This window comes from Scomber scombrus, chromosome 13 (assembly GCF_963691925.1).
Source record: "Scomber scombrus chromosome 13, fScoSco1.1, whole genome shotgun sequence".
NCBI lineage: Eukaryota > Metazoa > Chordata > Actinopteri > Scombriformes > Scombridae > Scomber > Scomber scombrus.
In genome coordinates this window covers 4474033-4495671 of record NC_084982.1, presented here as the reverse complement: position 1 = coordinate 4495671, position 21639 = coordinate 4474033, and the positions used below count along the sequence as shown (strand labels likewise).

At 38.9% G+C, this 21639-nt stretch overlaps 2 protein-coding genes across 2 annotated transcripts in view; one reads left to right on the top strand and one right to left on the bottom strand.

Moving 5' to 3' along the window:
• The window catches only part of LOC133993163 (protein FAM124A), a 32437-nt gene extending 17345 nt beyond the window's left edge, over positions 1-15092 (bottom strand). The window contains exons 1-2 of the mRNA XM_062432029.1: positions 14951-15092; positions 9347-9378 (exon numbers count right to left, since the gene is read on the bottom strand). Of these exons, the coding sequence (XP_062288013.1) occupies positions 9347-9378; positions 14951-15006 (88 nt within the window). The 5' untranslated portion in view covers positions 15007-15092. The remainder of the gene's footprint in view (positions 1-9346; positions 9379-14950) is intronic.
• Positions 15093-17443: 2351 nt separating this feature from the next.
• Positions 17444-21633, top strand: tsn (translin). Its single transcript, XM_062431764.1, has 6 exons — positions 17444-17609; positions 17995-18088; positions 18805-18901; positions 19136-19251; positions 19342-19421; positions 20221-21633. The coding sequence occupies exons 1-6, from the start codon at positions 17544-17546 to the stop codon at positions 20449-20451; spliced, it is 684 nt and encodes a 227-aa protein (XP_062287748.1). The 5' UTR covers positions 17444-17543; the 3' UTR covers positions 20452-21633.
• Positions 21634-21639: the final 6 nt, after the last annotated feature.

The window sequence follows — 21639 nt, the reverse complement described above, 5'->3', positions numbered from 1 at the left end:
CTTCCTTTCCCAGAGCGAACTGTACAAAGGGGTTCTGTATGTGGACGCCGCCAAGCCTGAAGTTTCACAGAAAGATAAAAGCAATCCGACCACAATGTGGAGCCACTATTTGCTGGCTTAAAACTGCTGCTAGCCTCAAACTTGAGAATTAGATAGATTAGATCAGACTGTTGTTTAGATTAGGAGGAGAGGCTTAGTGAGGAGACCAAAGCCCGTCAGCAGTGCTAGTCCAAGTTCATACGTGTCATGTGACCTTCACTGTCCCAGCAGACCTGGAGAAAGGCAGCTTGGCTTAGCGGAGGTACCAGAAGCTGAAGAGGTGCTTCACTCGAACAGAAATATATGTGTATGTGTTAGTTTCTGCAGCACATTGGTCTTGACTTTCAGCTTGAAGGACTCTTATACTGTACTGTATATATGTTGTAAAGTATATACACAGTCTGACAATTTTAGGACAATGTAGCAGGACAATTCTTAACATATAAACAAGGAATGTAAGAGATTATTATAGTCAAATGGTGTCATGTTGTTGAGAAGACCAAACAGAAATAACCTAAATAAAAAGGGAGTGAAAAGAGTTGTTGTAAAGGTCTGATATAAGTTAAAAAGTACTTTCAGTCCACTAAAATTGGCTTTGTATAAAAACAGGCGACTTGGCTGCTCATCTGATATGTATGTTAACACTCTCAAATTAAATCTCAAAGTCTAATTTTGGACCTGAAATTGATCCATGGAAAACAATCCTAGACCCAACCTGCATGCTTTTTAATTTTATTTAATTTTTTAAAGAGATCCAATCTGAAGGGAATACAAGGGAAGTCCCAGTTTGAAAATACCCAATCTGAAATGTGGTAGAGAGAGAGCATCAACTGTTGTAGCAGACCAGCAGGATGCTCCACCAATTAACAAGCAGTCATAATTGAAAAGCACCAGTACATGCTTTTTTTCTGTTCAAACATTCAGTTCACACAGTTTCTCTCCTGCAATGATGATAACTATGATAATGATGATGCACCATATAATTAGAGCTGATAGAGCCCACTTGGATGCAATTAGATGACTACCCCATTTACAGCTGGCATTCATAAGCAATCTGTATCTGGATACGTTTTCTGGAGAATTCCCTCGCAAAAAGGGAATGACGCCCGTTTGTGGCAGCAGTTACCTCGACTTGGGACGTGACATGTTTGTTGACCAAGTTCATGTAGCTAATTTGCATATTGATATCTGATCACAATGCAATCACAGCTGAGAAAACAAGAAAAAACACATTTTAAATCAGGTCTAAATGTAAAGACCCATTGTCTAGATAAAGTATCCAGATACAGATCACATGTTAATACTAGGGGGAATGGGCCCATTATTGACACACAGACCTAAGATCTGCAGCAATACAACAGTACTCATCTCTGATCTTATCAGACTGAATATAAATTGAACATGGCCTGACTCAGGTTCAGGTTGGTCCTAGGTCGGGTCTTGGTTATTAGGAACCCAGTGAACCCATGAAAACCTCCAAATTCAACCTCATAGTCATTCATTCATTAAAAACCTCACAGTCACTCACTCATTCACTCACTCATACTTCCAGGAAGGCCCACAACAAGGCAGAGAGACAGCGCTGCTCTAATTAAATCATTAACAAACTGCAGACTGCAGCATATTTAACTGCGATCACGGACTCATGGTTCAAACCTCATTTGGAGGATGCACATTTGGTAACACTTAATCCAAGCTGCCTTATGGCAGAGCCTGGATTTCATATGCCACATTCAACTAGGGAGAAGGCACTGTGTGTCTTTGTCTGTGTGTGTGTCTGTGTGTGTGTGTGTGTGTATTGAGCTTTTACGGGTGGTCCTTGATCCATCAGGTGCTATTCAAACTGACCGTGCTGAAAGTGCCTTGGCTGACATCACTGTGTGCGGTTTGGCTTGTAAGAAGATATTAAGCACTGTCCTTCCAACACAGACAAGTGCGTCATCTTCCAAAGTGTCTGAGTGTGAATACAGACACGTCTCAGCTCAAGGAAGGCAAAGAGGTAATGAGCACTCGGGTCTCCCTTTAAGCAGTAAAGGTGAAATAGATACTACACAGTCTGTTACACACAGAATACATTGTGGTAGAGTTCAACTGGTGCCTTTTGTTTAAAGCTTATACTGGTATAAAAATGTAGAATGAAAAACCTAATAACGTCATTTTTAATCACAAAAACCATTCAATAAATTGATTTTAAATTGATCTTTTTTTAAGTGTGGTGTCTGAGTGCTAGAAACTCTAAACTCATACATGAATAAATATTTGATGTGCATGCATGTTTCAGGCTGAGTGTTCATTTCTAAATGAAGTACAACCAATAGCACATACATGTACTTTTATTGGCTCATCATTTTTTTAGTCTTTCTTAAACCAGCAGTCAGGTGTCCATATGAACAGTGAAAGAGGTTTTCCTCACTGTAATCACTCCTCCTGTCCATACTGAATATTACAAAAAATCCCCTTCAAATGTGCTTTCAATAGAAGTGAGGCCAAAATCCACAATGTGTCAACGCACTCGTTTAATGCTTTCATTTGTTTCACTCTGCGGATGAGTGATGGTGTTTTGGGATGCTTTTACTGTGAGCTCTCCTTCTTGCCTCTGTGCGTTTTTTCTTCCTCTTTCTGCAATGGAAAGTGTAAATGAAAGTTTTCACAGTATTTTAGGTGCAAATTCAGGAGGCATATCTCCGCCTGGTTAACCGTAGCTAATGTTTTAATGCTGTTGTTCACTGATTGTTGTGTAAAAACGTCAGAGAAATCAGCCGAAGAGTCAATCACACTGAACGGTGGAGGAGGAGAAGGTAGGGCTGGTTTAAATGGGAGTTTAGATGGCTTTTCTGCATTTTAGACTGGAGCTGGGAGCCGAGAGCAGGATCACAGTCACAAAGAGCAACAGCCAATGAGGAAACTCCAATACTTGGCTTGCCGACCAATGGTGCAACTTCATCACTCACTTACAGTACCCACTCATTCACAGATAACTGTGGTTATACGGCTGGTCCATGGCCAGTCCATCCAAAAAGAGGCACTTTGGCACTAAGAAGACTGCAACGTTTAAAGATATTTACTCGATTTGCCTCATTTGGACGGCTGAAGCTTCATATTAGCTTCAGATCAACTTTTAAATACATGTTTACACAGAAGGAGGACTGTGGATTTAGTCCTCAATCACTTAAATTGTAAGTGCATTATGAAGGGATCTTCTAATTTTCAGTATGAACATGAGGAATGATTACAGCGAGGTAGATAAGTACGTAGGTAGGTAGTTGATAGGTAGATAGGTAGGTAGGTAGGTAGGTAGGTAGGTAGGTAGGTAGGTAGGTAGGTAGGTAGGTAGGTAGGTAGGTAGGTAGGTAGGCAGGTAGGTAGGTTGGTAAATAGGTAGGTAGGTAGGTAGGTAGGTAAGTAGGTAGGTAGGTAGGTAGGTAGGTAGGTAGGTAGGTAGGTAGGTAGGTAGGTAGGTAGGTAGGTAGGTAGGTAGGTAGGTAGGTAGGTAGGTAGGTAGATTAATGATCCTTTACAGGACATTGCTCGGTTACAGCAGCTACATCCACACTTAAGACAGCCACATGTAAAATAACATAGAAACACATCTCTGACTATCTAATGGAAAAAAAACAACAAAAAATTCAGAACGTATTACTAAAAATGACCCAAAAGTTGTATTAATAAAACAAATATATGTATATTTATATGTAATAAATAATAGTAAAATACTTGGTGTGCAAAAAGTGCTAGTAAAAATGCACTGCAGTATCTAAAGAAAAAATAAATCTAAAAGCGCACGGTCTAAAAATAAAACCACAGACATTACTTCAGCACATTACACAGTCTGATGGCAGACTTGAAAAACTGTGAACACCTCCTTTAACTTCTGTGCGTATATCTGTCTGCCAGTAATATCAACTTGCTTATAAGTGTCTGTGCGATGTGCAGTGAGACTCTAGTAACACTCAGATGATTTTAGAGAAGAAGAAGGGAGTAAAAAACCTTGCAGGCTCCTGCACTTTCACCAGTCAATATTTAATCCAGCGCTTGATATACAGTATGGGTCATGGAAGAATTTTGGAGAGTGGGGTATGAGATGCTTGCCTGCACATATGTTCCTGGTTCTGCTTATTGCCTGCCTGCCTGAGCCAAAATAACAAGAGCAGGACTTGAGGCGTTATTGGATGCACAGGTAGGGTAGAAGAGGAAAGTGTTTCAGGACTCATCTTTTTGCAGCTGATAGAAGTAACACTACACTCATTATTGCAATACTAATAAAGCAATGATTTTAATCAGCAAAATCTTACTGAAAAATAAGAAAATAAGCCTACAGATTAAAGATTTTCTCCCAGTTTTTACTAACTGACCCTTTTTGATTTGTTGATATTTAAAAACTGATTTAGGATGGATTCCCAGTCATGCTTGCACACATAAGCATAAATGCACTAATACGCAGAGATACATTTACACACGTTTTGTAACACACACAAATATATGTGTTCGTGTCAGTGAGAAAACATCTGCTAGTGACGGACTGATCCCTGAAAATATAGACCCCCGATGTCGACCTGTGACTCCCAGGCTTTTGTTAAACCACTATCAATCCTGTCTAGACCTCCGTGGTATAAAAGACTCAGTGAACTGTGCAATATGCCAGTGCACATTTATTACATTCACTGGTTTAAATCATCCTTTCATTCCTGATATCTTGTTTAGGATGAAGCTTTCTTTTTTATCTTCCATCCTAGTTTTGCTCTTTTAGCCCAGCTGTAGAGTAAATTCAATTTAAATTTCATGTGTTTACCTTTGCAAACATGCATAACAAGTACATCTACAGTATGTTTATTTTATTATTCAAGTGTGTAAATCATGCATGTCTTTCACAAGTCTGTTCATGTGTGTATTATTTGTGTATTTATTATGTGTGTCGCTGCTCGGCGTCGTCGTGTTGTTACAGTCTGACCTCTGTGCAGCTTAAAGTTCCCCCAAAAACATTCATTACTCTGACAGCCGACCCCCTCTGTCTTACATATATGTACACACACACACACACACACACACGCACACAGAAAACCATTGGGGGGTTAGGTCACAGGTCACTCAGGCTGAATGGACACTCATGTGCTGCGACCAATAGAAAGTGAGTTTGTGTGATTAAGTGTTTGGGGTGGGACTCTGTCGAAGCCCCTTGAATCAAAAGCTAAATGACTCCCTATTGTACACTCAGATAGGCAGCATGCGGCAGCTGCAGACGGCATGAAAGACTAGATTACAATTCGTTTTCCACAAACATCATCGTCACTGCTGTTGCATGAAATTCTTTAACTCGACAAGTTATTGCATTTGCATTTTCCATTGGAGACCAAAGTACAGAAGTGGCAGCAATACAATAATGATAGAAACAGAATGTCAATTTCCCAAACTTCCTTCAATCTTAAACACTACAAAACTACATTAAATAAGTGGGGTAGTCAATTATTGGACTTGTCCTGAGTATAAAAAAGACTTGGTGACTGCAAAAGATTAGTTATTGGATAGAAGTTTGTGTTAAAGATCTAAAACGTGGTGTATAAAAAACCTCACACACTGTCATTAATTTTGATTCAATACTACACACACCATCTTCTGAGGCCAGTTTCACAAAGAGGTTTTAAACTGGTCTTTGGTGTTAGGCCAGTATTCATTTTGCTCTTAGAGTACTAAGACTCTGCTGCATATTAGACTAAATCTGACTTATTTTAAGCTTAAAAGGATAGCCACTCTATCCCCAGGATTTAGAAATAAGAGGTAAGTTTCCATGGTAACAATGACTGATACCTGCTGACAGGTGGTACTACAGAAGTACCACTCTAGATAGTAGACAGGTGGTATCAAATGAAAATATAGTTCATAATTTGTGGTTTCCAAACAACATGGTTTTGCAAGTCATGTTAGGGAAAGCGTTTTCAGAGACTGTAATCAGCCTTCATTAGTCAAAGTAAAAAATCCTGAGTCTGCATTACTGAGCTCTGCCATATTAAAGAGCCAGAGTATCTCATCTCTCCTACAGGTCTGCAAATCCAGTGTGACTTTATAGTAAAGTACTTTTGATTGCATTGTTACAATATGAGATGAACTGTCTCCAAAAAATGTCCTTGTAACTGTCATATGTTTTCAACAAGGCAAAGCTTTTCTGCTGGAGTGAAGGTCGGCCATGTTTTTTTAGTTTGAAATAAGTCTATTTGCCCAGAATTAATGAGAAACAAGTCCTAATTAAGATGGTGATGAATTGCACAGCTTTGTGCAACACATTTAAATGTTTATCTGAAGCCTGATTAAATCTAAGCCATAGTCTATCTTTGTGAAAGCAGCCCCAACTGTAAATACTCACTAGAGCACCAAATGTGGATTAATCCGCTGCTGAAAATAGTCCCCGACAAATGCACTATTCCTTTCTGTTTGAACGACATTTGCTAAAAGTGTTCTAAAAAAGTGTTCTAGGAAATTACTGAGCCTTTTCCAGAAATGAAACTATATATTGGTGAGACATTTTTAAATAATATACATCTTCAGAAGGAACTAGGGAGCCACACACAGAATAATGTATTTACTAAAGCTTTATTGGTTTTGGTTTTCATGGGGTTTGTTAAAAATAAGAAAAATAAAGAATAAGAGCCAGAATTCTCCTTTAAATCTCATGCAGTATTTTTGATGGCTACATTTGTATGATGATTTTTTAATATCTTATATTAATTTTGGCACAGCTTTTTTTGCTTCATACAAGCAAACGTCACTCAAATCCAGTACCTCGTTAGTACGTTTGCTAACGAGTAATGTGTGGAAAAATGTGTGGTTTTATAAGTAACAACTGTCAGATGCTCAGTCTGAGCGACGCTGCGCTCCGCTGTCCTATGTCACAGAAACTTAAGGAGCTCAGATGGAAGCTAAATTCAACAAGGTTGGTGGGAAGCTGGTGGTTTATCATAATATAAAGATATAAAGCTGTCTCCAGGGGGCTAATGTCTGGTCAGAACTGAGGTCAAAGGTCAGGGGATAATACCACCTGTACAAACATGAGTATGCTCTCTACCAAAAACCTAAATATACCTCTGTGGAGGGTGGAGACAAGGGAGACTGATGCTGCATGCACCTTTGCAAATGAACACATGAGCACATGGACATGGGTGAGTACACACACACACACACACACACACACACGGAGTACAAAGACAAAGCTGCCACACACAGCGCCCGAGACAGATGACTTCTCTATATTCTCCTCTTCACATTCTTTGGAAAATCTGTCACCACAGCAGCAGTTTGTGTCCATCTGTCCCATCCTTTCTGTAAGGATCATCGGTGTGGAAGCTCAGTTTGATGGATGAACTCAGGCTGACTCTTTCATTTAGCAAGTGTGTGTTTTCATAGGCTGATACTGAGTCTCAGAACTATTAGACAAAGAACTAACAGTTTCAGAGGTAATCACCACTCTCATCCACAAGAGAATTGGCAATGTCCTTTGAACTTAATCTTGTATACAGTTTATGTGTGTTTATACGGTTTTCAAGGCTCATTATGCACAACTTCTTCCCAGAGGGGTAATAAAGGTACTCCGTAATTTGTAAGTTGTATATTTTTTTCTTTCTTTTCTGAGTGAAAATTATGGATCCTTCTGCAAAACGAAAACAAAAAGAATGATAGCTTTGAGGGCGTTTTAGAGGCAGATTTAAGAGGCTCATTTAGCTACTCTCATGGAGAAGAAGCCAAGTCCACTAAAATCCACAACAAAAAAATGAGTGGAATTGTTAGTTTTATCTTTTCACAGGCTCAATACTCAATTGTAGGGACAGGTTACCACTAAACAAGTGTTGCTGCTATGGTAACCGGCAGTTTTTCGGTACACCTTGTGCACTCGTATAAACCGACTTCTCACCAGTGCTACAGTTGAGGTGTGTTGTAATACAAATGGACACCTGCCAGCCAATCAGAAGCAAGTATTTTTTATGGACACATGGTATAAATTATATTGCCTTTTAATCAGATCCAGAGATGATTCCTCAGTCGTGTTGCAGTCAATACATCTGAGTGAAGGATGGGTAAATTCTACAGCGTGGATGAGGTTTATGTGTGTATCTTTCAGAGTGTGGTCAAACTTTTCTATGTTTGTTTTTTCTTACAATCATTCTGTGTAAATTTTGTACCTTGCCTGACCTCCAGCAGTGACAGAAACAAAGACAATAGCGGGCAGAAGCTCATCTGATACAGCAATGGCACAGGAAACACAATGGGAAAGACAAAAACAGACACACACTGAATCCGAGCTTGTGTTCGCCTGTGTATGGTCCTATTCTTCCTGAGTGGCGGGTGTGGTACGGGGTGGGATAACCCAGCTTCCTGTGGAACAGATTAATGGGCTAATATTGGATATAATCCTCCTATTGTGAAAGGTCTGGAGACCTGGCAACCAGACTGGGGAGAGGTCATGACTTCTGCACAACACACACACGTCGACACAAAACTATACACACACTCGAATACTGTACAGCACAAAAGCATTAGGTGGGTAGTACAGCAATGAGTGGGTACCTCATAATTCAAGTGCTATTGGCACCTATGACCACAAATAATATATAGGGGATGATATGTAACTCATAATGGTATTAATATAAAGTATTTACAATGCCTTACGATGGGAACATCTGAGTAGTTGTAATTGAGCCACAATTTCAACTAATCATATGAAATTGTATCATATTTTTTGTAACTATCATAACAAAAGATTTACAGAAACAACAACTTTAACATTGTGATATGTTGATGACTTTTCAGTGACTTGAAGCAATATTTATTTGTATTATTTTCTGTATGTCTCCCCCCCAGTCGATGAGTAGCAAGTGGTGTATCTGTTCCTTTCATTTTCAGTTGACATAGAAGTGGTTAGCAGTAGCATATAACCATGAGCAGCCATAGATGCTACTTAACATTATAGCCAAGTCTTTACCCTCAAATTGCCCTTTGAAGGTGCGAGGACCGGCCAAAATGTACTCACAACGCAGAAATGTCCTCACAATGCAGAAATGTCCTCACAATGCAGAAAGGTCCTCACAATGCAGAAATGTCCTCACAATGCAGAAAGGTCCTCACAATGCAGAAATGTCCTCACTATGCAGAAATGTCCTTACAAAGCTGTTTTGTGGATTTATTTTGTTTGTGTGTATTAGAGAGATAATTTTGTGGGCCTGAGCTCTCTGTGTGTATGAGTGTGTGTGTGTGTGTGTGTGCATGCATGTGCGTGCGTGCGTTAAAAGCTGGTGTTAGAAAATATCGCATTTGGTTTACTTACTGCTCGTTGAAGACAAGGGACTGTAATCAGACCTGCAGTGGACGACAGAAAGAGAAAAACGGGAGCAAAAGATTTGGAGGACAGAGCGAGGGAGAGACAAAGAGAGGACAAGAAACAGAGAGAGGAGACAAGAGTTTATATTATGAACTGCAATCGATATGATTTACAGGATGACACACTCCTCTTTCAAATAAAGTGCTGACATCTGGCTAAACAGTAGGAGAGGGCCAGCTGGAAAGGTCACCAAAAATGCATACACAATTTCATTGTGGTTTCGAACTGGAGGGATAAACACAGGAACTTCACTCACGTACTGGTCGTAATACTTTCACTGCCACAATACAGCACTCAAATACAATTTTGAAGTACTTGCACTTGAGTATTTCTATTCTAGTAGAATTCTAGTACATTACACTACTATTCAGAGGGAAATGTACTTTTTTACAATTTGCAGATTAAGATTTTTCATTTTATAAAATACTATGTAACATTCAGTAATAATCCAGCATTACAATATGTAACCTACAATAATATGACATGGTGAAAAGAACCACTCTGTTTAATGACTGCTTTTAGTTTTGAACCAAGGGTTAAAGTACATATTATCTATACCTGTAATGGAGAGCATTTACATTGGATTTACATTGCATCTACTTCTTTTACTTATGGTTAGTTTTGAGAAGTAAGCATGCTCACTTTCTTTCTCAAACTAAGATGAGAAGATATCACTTTCATGTCGGTGTGTTAAGTACAGAGCTAGAGACGGGAGCCAATTAGCTTAGCTTGGCATGAAGACGGGGAAACAGCTACCATGGCTAACTCTAAAGTTCAAAACACAACCATAATATGAATAGTTAGAGGAAAAAAGTAGAAATTTGTGGTTTTAACAGGGACTTTCCTAAAGTGCAGAAGGATGTTGTTGCTAATAAAATAGCTAGTCTACAGCATATAACTCCCCCTAACACCATCATTATTGTTTCTTGTATGTGTACAGCTATGTATATGGTTACAAAAATGACACAAATCACATGTTGGTAGGTGTGTTTTGAAATTTGGACAGAGGCAGTTTGTTTCCCCATTCAGTACTTCTAGTCTTCATGCTAAGCTAAGCTAACCAGTTCCTAGCACCAGCTCTGTACTCGACGCACTAACATGTGAATGGTATCTATCTTTTCAACTCACTCTCAGCAACAAAGCAAATTAGCATATTTCCCAAAAGGTCAAACTTTTTTTTTTTTTTTTTAAATTATACACTTATTAAAACATGTTTATGTATATTATATTCCATTTCTATTAAGTCAGTTCTGCCAGATGTCACTAAATTATACACACTGCACCTTTACATAAAGGATCTGAATACTTTTTTTCACAACTGAGGACACACTCGAACATATGTACCCATAAATTTTCACATGTAGTTCCCATCTTTGAGTTGAAATAGGAGCTGAATTAGATTTCTGCTAATTAGATCTCACCGCACTACATAAACATTTCTGACATGTTATGTAATTACACTAATATCTGTAGGTGAAACATAACAAGAGAAATGCATTCACGGACATGGTACAAAATTGATTCAGGGAACCAGCAAACATTCTGCACGTTACATAATTCCCTAAACCACCCATGAAACCTCAGCTCACATATATTCTCACAACCTGAGAATATTAGTCCCACGGGAGTCAGCTGACAACCAGAGAACACTGTTCCTCCACGCACACCCTCCCTGTGACTCCGTCTCTAAACTAATAAGGCCTCTGGAGCTGCAGGACAGCAGGAAACAGAGGAAAGGGTCTGTTTCCTGCTGGAGGAGGTTATCAATCTAACTAAAGGGCATTAGCAATATAGAGGAGGGAATGGATGGCAGTATGGGAAGAAGGAGAGGTGAGCGCAGAAAGGTAAGATAAAGTGAAGATGGGGTACTGCAGAGGGGGAAAAGAAAAGACAAATATGCAGAGTAGATTACAAATGACAATGAGGTGCCAGTGAAAGGACACAGACTGTGACTCATTGCCTTGTCCCTGCATGGAGAGAAATGACAGAATGTGGAAAAAAAAAAAGAATAACTGTCTTTTTAAGGTTTATAACTCTTTGGAGTTGAGTTGGACGCAGTAATGTGTATGTGCCAGAAGCTGCAGTTGCAGGTCTGTTATGATGACTCTCTTGGGCGTGTGTGTGTGTGTGTGTGTGTGTGTGTGTGTGTGTGTGTGTGTGTGTGTGTGTGTGTGTGTGTGTGTGTGTGTGTGTATTTGGCAGGAGTTCTCTAACAGTGCCGGTTAGCGTCTCGCCTGACGTTCCCAGTCTGGCCGTGCTGCCTCGTTTTATGTCCGTCCAAAGACAATAAACACAAAGTGAAGCGAAGACAGACAGCAGCCCGGTCATGCACACAAGCTTTCGCCTGCAGAGTGACCCGACGGCTCTGAACCGACTCCGAAGGGCTTGTTTGACATGTGAAGAGCTGAACAGACTCAGGTGTCTTTTATTTGATTAGGGAGGAGATGCAAGGAGGGTAGGGGGGGAAAGAAAATAGGCGGATGAAGAGCACAGATGAAGATAGAAAGAAACAAAACATAAAGCAACAGGTCTTCATACTGCTGAAGTTTCCAAAAATGGCCTATGTGAGTGTTTTCTGGCCTAATACCAATATACAGTGAAGGTCCGACTGTGGAAGATCATGGCTAAGGTTAAAAGAAACCAAAGTGGACTGTTGGCGGGCAGTGGTGGAAGAAGTATTCAGATCATTTATTTAATGAAGTACCAATACAGGAATGTAAAAATACTCCATTATAAATAAAAGTCCTACAGTGAAAATCCTACTTAACAGGATTAGTAGTAAAATGTACTTAAAGTACTAATGACCTCACTTTGATGGTTAAATGATTATGTAGGACATCATGAAATTGTTAATACTGACAGACTTTTTTCCATTTTTTGGACTTTTTCTCTGATCTTTGATTTTTGCTGAAATATTGGATCATTTGAACATTTATTGAAATGAAAGCATGTGAGAAGTTTAGAGGGAAAAATCACTATTTGGTGGAGCTGTTAACAACTCATAGACATCTGAAATGTGAGCCTGACTACACACTGCTGTTTGGTTTCATCTTTAACAATGTGTTGTATTTTAAAAGCTTGTTATATTATCCATTGTGTCAAATCTGCATCTGAAAAGTAACTAAAGCTGTCAAATAAATGTAGTGGAGTAGGAAATACAATATTTCCCTCTGAGATGTAGAAAGTAGCATGACATGGGAATACTACAGTAAAGTACAAGTACCTCAATACTTAAGAACAGTACTTGAGTATTTAGTTACTTTGCACCACTATCGGTGGTGGAGGGAATGCAAGCTGAAGTCTTCTGTATCAAATACCCACACTCTGTATGCCTAACTTCCCATCTTAACCTCCACCCTCCTCTGTAACAATTTATAGGGTAGTGGAACAACGTAAAGCTGCTTCTATAAGGATACTTATTACTTGCACAACCACAAGATGTGTCTAATCAAGTTAATCGCAGGTGACTTTAAACCTGTCAGCAAGTGACCAACTCTGTATGTGTTTTAGGACGGGCTGATTCTGACAAATACTTCACAGAATAATGGATGCAATTATTGTTTTTTTTGTCATTGTTGATCATTCTGATGTCATTTTATTATTAGAAATAACAATGGTTTTGAAAAACAGTCTATAAAGTGCCAGACAGCGCTCCAAAACCTAAAGTTGTTCAATTTACAATGATATAAAATTGAAATTAAAATGACGTAACTGATTATTTTCTGTCAATCAATTATTTATTTTATCACTGTTTCCAGATGTGTGCGGCTAACTCGGAGAGTATAAAGTTAGTATTACTGATAGAAAGAATATAATTCTCTTTTAAAACAGCACACACCAACAGACTGGAGTAATCCCACACTGATAAATATAATTATATCTATATATATATACTCCCTCCATGGACACTTGAAACACCTGTCAGAATAATTACTGTCAATAAAGCTACTATAAAAAGTCTGACTTGGTATTGAGGTGAGACTGACTAAAGGCAGTGGATGTGGGGAGTGAACAGGAACAGAATAGGAGGTGGATGTAACCTGATGGAGGGAGCGGCTCTCTGGTACTCAGCGGGACATCCCTGCTTTTCCTCTCACATCAGCTCTTTCCACAGGGTCTCTGCTGCACCCCCCCCCCCCCCCCCCGCACCCCCATCCCCCCCCTTTTTTTAACAAAGTTTCCCATGAAACACATGCTTTCACATGCATGTTATGTTGTTTAGTTCCAGTTCACAGCTAATGAAATAACACGGTCCCAGGTGACTGTGATGCTGATGTCAGATTACCCTACCCCCCCCCCTCACTAACCTTCATCATGAGGATGACGAGGACAAATATGGTGTGAGTGAGAGCTCCCTTGGGTCATCTCTTGTAATGTTATGCCTTTATGTGCACTTTTATATAACGGTATACCTTTTCCTTTAAAATGAATACTCTAATACACATATGTGCTTTAAAATCTTTTGTCTTTCTTTCTTTTCTTTTTTCCCCTAACTTTTAACCTGCTTAGGGACAACAGATGAAAATTTGCTTTTTGGTACAAACATGAGTATTTTCTTTGATTAATAAATAAATCAATTTAATAGGAAAAGAAGCATAACACTACATTGACAACTATTTTTAATCAAGATAATAAATATCTTAATACTGATATATTTCAAATGAAGCAAAATTGTACCATTGAAACAATTTTCAAAAGATTTGTATGACTGCATTCTCCTCTATTTAAGATTGAAGACTTTTTAGGTTCATCTTTATTCCACAATATCTACTACAAGATCTATCTACTACAAGTTGTTTTTTTTAACTAAAAAGAGTGGTCAGTTTCTACTTATGAACCATCTTCTTGACTTGGCATGAGAAGTGTGAACCACAACATCTGGATTGAGGTATTTTGTCACAGTATGCGGGCACATTAAAAAGTCTCCTATTTGAACCTTCACCAAGCCATGTGCGTCATCTGATTTCATTGCTGAATTACAAGATCATAAAAAACTCGGATTAAAAGTAAGTCATTAGTTTTGATGGTGTCATAAAAGGAGGGTTTAAAAAGGGGGTCACAAAGGGTCTCTCTGCCTAAAACACAAACACAAGCCTATACACACTACCACATCCAGTAGTGACGTACCACAGGAGAAGCTGATGAGCATCGTTGTCTAATGGCTGCAAACAGAGTGAATACATTCATTTAACTGTCTTTTTTGATCAGTTCATTCATCATTTAAGCTCCATCTGCTTTAGCACAGGGCTGCACTCTCATTAACAAATGTGTTGGTGATTAAGATTGAACTTTCCACTAAAGATTTAGGATTACACCTCCCACACCATATGTTCACATCACACAATTACTGGCACTAGGGTGAAATCCAAGAATCTCAGTACTGTGTTGAAATCATATTTCATGCCTTTTGTCAGGTGAGATTAAATACTTAATAGTTTTATGTAATCCTGCAAACTTTTAACCATAACAGCTGCATGATGAAAACATTTAGGCTACATTTGGAGAAGTAACAGTAGTCAATGACAGAGGTGTTGGCTCTGCTTCACTCACCCTCCAGTCTCGGCTCCTGAATCCACGCAGTCATCTTCTGTTGAGGTTTTCTCCATCTCACTGAGTCGTCTGATCAGCAGTTAAATGCATTGTTTTAGAAATCCTGAAGTAGCGAATAAAGAAAGGACATTCAATAAGTTGGTGTGTGTTATTTAAGACAGGACAGCTGTGGATGAGTAGAGCTCTCACTCCTGACTTGGAATGAAGTGTCTGACAGACTGGTGGGAGCAACAGGCGACAGCAGACTGCCTGCAAACTGTTTCTCTGCGTCAGCTGCTCTGCATGATGCCTTCTAGTGCAGTAGGAAATGTAAGAACTACAACAAGAGCGCTCAGAAGCAGGTTAACATGGTGGTAGATCAGTATTTGGTCGTTTGGATTTTTAGGACACGTGTCGATGACATATACCGGAGTTTCTTTCTGTTATGGTTTAATAAGATAAAAACTGAAACTTTTGGATTGATATAAACAAAATCATAGCTGTCTAAGGAGGTGGCTTGGAAAAGAAGATGACGGATAATTATGATAAGATAAGATAAGACAAGACACGACAAGATAAGATATTCCTGCCCCCACAGTGGGGAAATTTACATAACATTACAGCAGTAAGTGATAGCAAAAATATAAAGAGCATCAATAAAGAACAATAAATAATAAGAAGCACAAAAGCAATAAAAACAATAGTATTAAAACATATTGTAAAGCCTTGAATGATAATATACCTGAGTTTGATATTGTTACTGCACAGATTTAAAGTAGAAAAAAGTGAAGAAGAAAAAAAATGCATAGTTGACTTGAAAGTGGCAGTAGACCTGAAATACTAATATTGTACATGCACATTAATGGACACATTAATAGGCTATGTTGTGTGTTTTCTCTCCATTATATGAATATAAAGTACAGCTTTTGTCAGCATTTTATGATCTTTTTTGCAGACATGAAGGTCTGAAAAAATATTGTGAAAAGTATGTTTGTATTTTCTGCTTATCTTATTTTATTAGTCAGTAATAATAGTAATTATTCCAAAAACAGCTGAGTTAAGATGTGGCGCTAGAAAACATAACTTTTATTTATTTTGGCTACTTAATAGACAAATATAATTCTATAAGGATGAGTGTGGCTTTCTGTAAACTTGTGTTAAACTGTTCTGCTGAAGTCTATAATGAAGAGCAGGGCTAAACCTCCACCCTACGAGCAGCACTTGAACGTCACATCAGTATGCGCGCTGCTGTGGCTCCATCAGCAGGGTTAATGAGGTGCTGCAGCGTGTCTGTCCGCCAGAGCGCGCACTCACACACACACACACACAACCACACACACACACACACACACGCACACACACCCACACCCACACATACACACAGAAGTGATCATATTTCTGACCTGCAAACAATCCTTTTTGTGACCATAAATGAACGCACACACCTGCTGACACCTGCTAGTATGAACATCAATGCTTTCCTGATCATTGGTCTCATGTTAGAGGAAGCCATAATCTGAAAGTACACAAATAATGTTATTCACTGTTCTAATAATGTTATGGAACATGAGGTATTTTATTAAGTTTGTGGTGAATTTTGTGATGTACACTGATTGAAATAAAATGATATAATTGGTATGTTACACTGATAATAGACTAAATTATTGTATAACTTTGTCTTTTTTAATGGTCCTTTTTACAGCTAGAAAATATGATGATGATGATGATTATTCTTATGTTCATGATGAACGCAGACAGAACTAAGCTTTTTTTTCTTTTTTTAAAATTAAAATTATTTATTTTTTGTTGAACAGAATAAACAATAGCGTAAACAAGAATATACAAAGAACCAGTCATTCCAGTTCATAAATAAAATATACATACATTTAAAAAAGGTATACATAAGATATAATAATTCCAATAGAAAGAAAGAATACAATTAACGAAATTTAAAAAAAAGTAAAGGTATACGTGACAGACACAATGTATTACATCTTCAATTAAAACATTCTGAACAGATTTTAATAATAGATACACTTTCAGATAATAAATACACTTCTTATTTTTCAAATATTGTAAAGACCCAAAATAATATTATATATAGACATCTCTTTGTTGGACAGAACATACAACAGAACAAACAGAGAATATACAAACAACCAGACATTCCAGTTCATAAATAAATATTAAAGAAGGAAGTGCAAATAGACAAATAAAACGATTTCAATATAAAACAATATAAATAAAGAATTAAAAAATAAATAAATAAAAATGGTATAAGTGGCAGACATCTTCAATTAAAACATTTTGAATAGCATTCAATGACAGATTTGTTATATATTGTAGAGACTCAAAATAATATTTTATGTCAAAATTAAAAAATAACTTAAATGATGGGGTTGTTTGTGAATATTTTTAATATTTTATAGAAATTTAAAAAAAGAAACAAAGCAGCGTGACGTTGGGCATCACTGTGACATCATCTCCACGCGCCTCTTGTAGCCATCAGGCGGCGGGACGTTCCTTTCTCTACATCTGTGTGCATGTGTTTGAATTATCTGCACGCTGCTCTTCATTTTTCACTAATATCGAGACAGCAGAGCTCCTATCAGACATGTCTGTCACTGAGATGTTCACTTACATCCAGGGCTTCCTGAGCGCTGACCAGGACGTCAGAGAGGTGAGAGAGAGCTGCTGCACGGCTGCTAGCAGCGTTAGCTTCTACACACACACACACACACACACATACACACGCGCGTGCGCGCACACACACAGAATTGAAGCATGAAGAATTTCCACGTCAGACAGGCTGCTCTGTAATGTGTGGAGAGTTTGTGTAAAGGTTCACTAGTTCCTTCATCACACATCGCTGTATACATAAGTCGTAAAGGAAGAGTCACTTTTCCTTCAATACAAAGCACATTACGCTCTGAGCTCACAGCACAGAGGCCACACCAGACTCCATTCATTATTTGTTGATTTTAACGCTGTCCTGCTACTCTGTCAGTGTGTGAGTTCTGTAGCATGACTTTAAAAGTAAGGAGAGTTTGTTCACTTGTGTGTAGGATATCCGGAAGGTGGTGCAGGTGTTGGAGCAGACCGCCAGAGAAATACTGACCGTTCTCCAAAGTGTTCACCAACCATGTGGATTCAAAGAAAGTGAGTGTTTCACACTAGAGCAGCATTTTCATTCAAGGGCCACATACAGCCTAATATGATCTGATGTGGGCCGGTCCGTTAAAAAGAAGTAAGGAAGGAAAGAATGAAAGACAGATGGACGGAAGGAAGAGAAGACAGGAAAGAGAGACAGAAAGAAAGGAAGGAAAGATGGAAGGGAGGAATGACAGATGGATGGAAGGAAGGAAGGAGTGAAAGACAGATGGGAGGATAGAAAGATGGAAGGAAGAAAGAAAGAAAGAAAGGACTGATGGAAGGAAGAGAAGACAGGAAGGAAAGAAAGAAAAAAAACAGATGGGTGGAAGAAAGGGTGGATGGAAAGATGGAAGGAAAAGAAGACTGGGTCCGCATGTTTGAGACCCCTGCACTAGAGCCTGACAGATATCAGCCGATATTGATCCATTACAGATATATCAGCATAGATGTTCTCCGAAATCTGTCAATTCTTTTTTTAATTCTTTAAAGTTATGTAGGCAGCGTTTTATGTGTATTTGATTCTTTTTCTTAAATAAAGTTTAATTATTATGTTCTCAGTGAAGATTACTTTTTTTAAATTTTTTTTTTACTCCATAATATCGCCATTGCTGCCGAACATCCTGTATCGGTCAGGCTCTATTTGACACGCTATGAACTGTTTCTGAACTGAATAATATTTTGCCTTTCCAGATGTGAATGATTCTTTCTCTTTGCTCTTTTAGTTCCCAGTAAATGTACAAAGGCACGGGAGTTGTTCGGCACAGTCAGGACACATATCGCAGACCTCAAAACCAAATTTCCCGTGGAGCAGTATTACAGGTAGGACAATACACACAGAGACACTTTTCACTGTGGTAAAAGTGTGCAGTTTCACTTTAGTTTCTCCAAGTCATCATTGTCTTATTGTTTCTCAGCTTTAAACTCTAATCACTCCATTCAGTCTTTGGTGGGATTTCCCCTGGTAGATGTTCAATTTATTCAGGAAAAATGACACAAAAGCGGGAACCTCTTTGATGTTATTGTTTTCTCTCCTTCTCTCTGATCTCAATGTAGGTTTCATGAACACTGGCGGTTTGTCCTGCAGCGTTTGGCTTTCTTGGCAGCTTTTGTTGTCTACCTGGAGACTGAAACTCTGGTGACTCGAGAGGAGGTGGCCAAGATACTGGACAGTAGGTACCACCTCATGTTGTAATGTGAAACTGTTACTGAGGAAAAGCTCCCTGACCCCCCCCCCCATCTCTGTGCTCTCCACCCTACAGTCCAGGTGGTGCGAGAGAAAGGCTTTCACCTGGATGTGGAGGACTACCTGGCAGGTGTGCTGATCATGGCCAGTGAACTGGTGAGTTTGTGGTACATCGCTATGGTCAGGAAAACTGAATTTTTTAGTGCAGAATATAGTCATGCAGAATTCTGGAAAAAAATATTATTAAAATGTTCAATAAGTTGTAGAAAAATTCATAAAAATAATCATTAGTTGCAACTTGAAACCTTAATTAGTAGTCAAGGGTGTCACAAGCCTCCAGAATGTATTTTTATGTATTTTACTCACATCTGGCTGCTGAAAATGGGTATGTTGAATACTCTGTATCAATATATCCAAACAATTCTCACTTCTAATAGATTCAGTACACAAATACATGTATACTACACACATCTACATCTTGAGTAGGCCCGGCTCATTTTTTTGACCTCAGTATTGCTACACTTCACATTAGCAGCTAAGAGACTATTCATGTCACATTGACTAAACAAGTAGTGTCCTCCATTCCTCACTGTGTACGTCCTGAGTGGAGACTGTAGAAGAATTAAAGGTAAATAACTCTGATATGATATTCTGATATGATATATCATACAATAAAAGTAGTTATCATGACAGGGCTACTCAGAGAAACTGATTTTATTTAGATACCTTAAGTGAAAAATGGCACAAATACACACATTAACCCTGTAAATATGACCTTATTCTAGGCTAAATATACAAGCACCAACAAAAACGACAAAATGGCAAAAAAAAAGACCAATATCATTACTTTTCTATATTGTAAGTTATTAAATATATTTTGATGCACTACAGGTGGTGAATATGTTATACACTGAAGCATTCTTTAAACTCTTCGTGCTGTTGTGTCCCTTCTCAGTCACGGCTAGCGGTGAACAGCGTGACGGCAGGAGACTACACCCGGCCGCTGCGCATCTCCAACTTCATCAACGAGCTGGACTCGGGCTTCCGGCTGCTCAACCTGAAGAACGACCCGCTGCGGAAGCGCTACGACGGCCTCAAGTACGACGTGAAGAAGATCGAGGAGGTGGTGTACGACCTGTCCATCCGCGGCTTGGCCAAGGAGGCCGAGACGGGCGGGGACAAGTAGAGCTCGGATGGGAGACGATCGGCCGACGGGAGACGGAGGAGGGGCCGGCGGCTAACCCGGACTGGGACCGATGCACGGCTGCTGCAGATCGGAGACCTTACCCCACCTGGAAGGCGAGACCCAGGGATCTGACTGAGAGGCCCCAGCAGCCTAGGACAGACTGTGTATGTGTGTGTGTGTGTGTGTGTGTGTGTGTGTGTGTGTGTGTGTGTGAACGAAGTGCTTGGGATGAATGGCAGTCTGTCAGGAGAGTGGAAGAGGTTGACACCCTCGTTCTGAGGGGTAACATCTAAGGTTCGGTTTGTTTCTGTTTTTTTGGAAATCTGTGTTGGATTCATGTGTTATTGTTTCACTCAGTTTGCAACAGACATCTTACATATAATTTCGCACAGTATATCGATGTTTAATTCATTCAAGAAGAGAGCCGGAGTTCGCTCGGAGCGCAGAGCTTATTTCTGTGGTTATTTGTCTTTTATTTGCAAAAAAAAAACCCTGAAATGTATTTTTGTTGTTGACACCTGGTTATATTTTTTAAGGCTCTGAATTATTGTCAAAAATGAATGCTGGTGCCTCAGTTATGAACACAATATTTGATGCAGCAATCAGATGGTGGAATTTAGAATACAAATTCAAGAAAGTAACAAGAATTTAGGAATAATTATTGCATTTTTATCAGATTTTTGATAATAAAAATTGCCTTAATTTGGATTTTGGTCATTAGTGCTCACACCAAATTTTTATAAATGAGACTTGAGGAGAAGTAGAGCCAAAGAAACAACAAGGGTGCACTTTAGAGTATAGAAAGCTAGTTAGGCTCCATGTTTGTCATTTTTTCCAACAGTGCCATAAATGTTTGTCGAGCCATTTTAATATGTTTTGATGTCAGGTGATGAAGGTTTCTCTGGACATTCACGAGCAAATACAAAAATATTCACAATGTTGTATACTGCATGGAGTATGTGTACCGTTTCCCTTTATTTCTCAACTTAAAAAAAAAAAAAGTCTAGAATGTTTGTTTCTATCCGTCTGCACCCGAGTTTGAGTTTTCTTCTGTACTGTAGCGCAGCTGGATTGTATTTTCTAGAAATAATTCCCTTTCGCTCTTCGCCATCGTGTGCTTTTGTTTCCAGCAGTGATAATAATTGCATTCCACCTGTCCTGTCTGTTCTGTAAAATATATTTCTACAC

Excerpts from the sequence above, each read along its gene's own strand:
- tsn (XM_062431764.1), top strand. The coding sequence starts at position 17,544 with ATGTCTGTCACTGAGATGTTCACTTACATCCAGGGCTTCCTGAGCGCT. Across the intron at positions 17,610-17,994 it reads CTGACCAGGACGTCAGAGAG|GATATCCGGAAGGTGGTGCA; the intron begins GTGAGAGAGAGC and ends ACTTGTGTGTAG. Across the intron at positions 19,422-20,220 it reads TGATCATGGCCAGTGAACTG|TCACGGCTAGCGGTGAACAG; the intron begins GTGAGTTTGTGG and ends GTCCCTTCTCAG.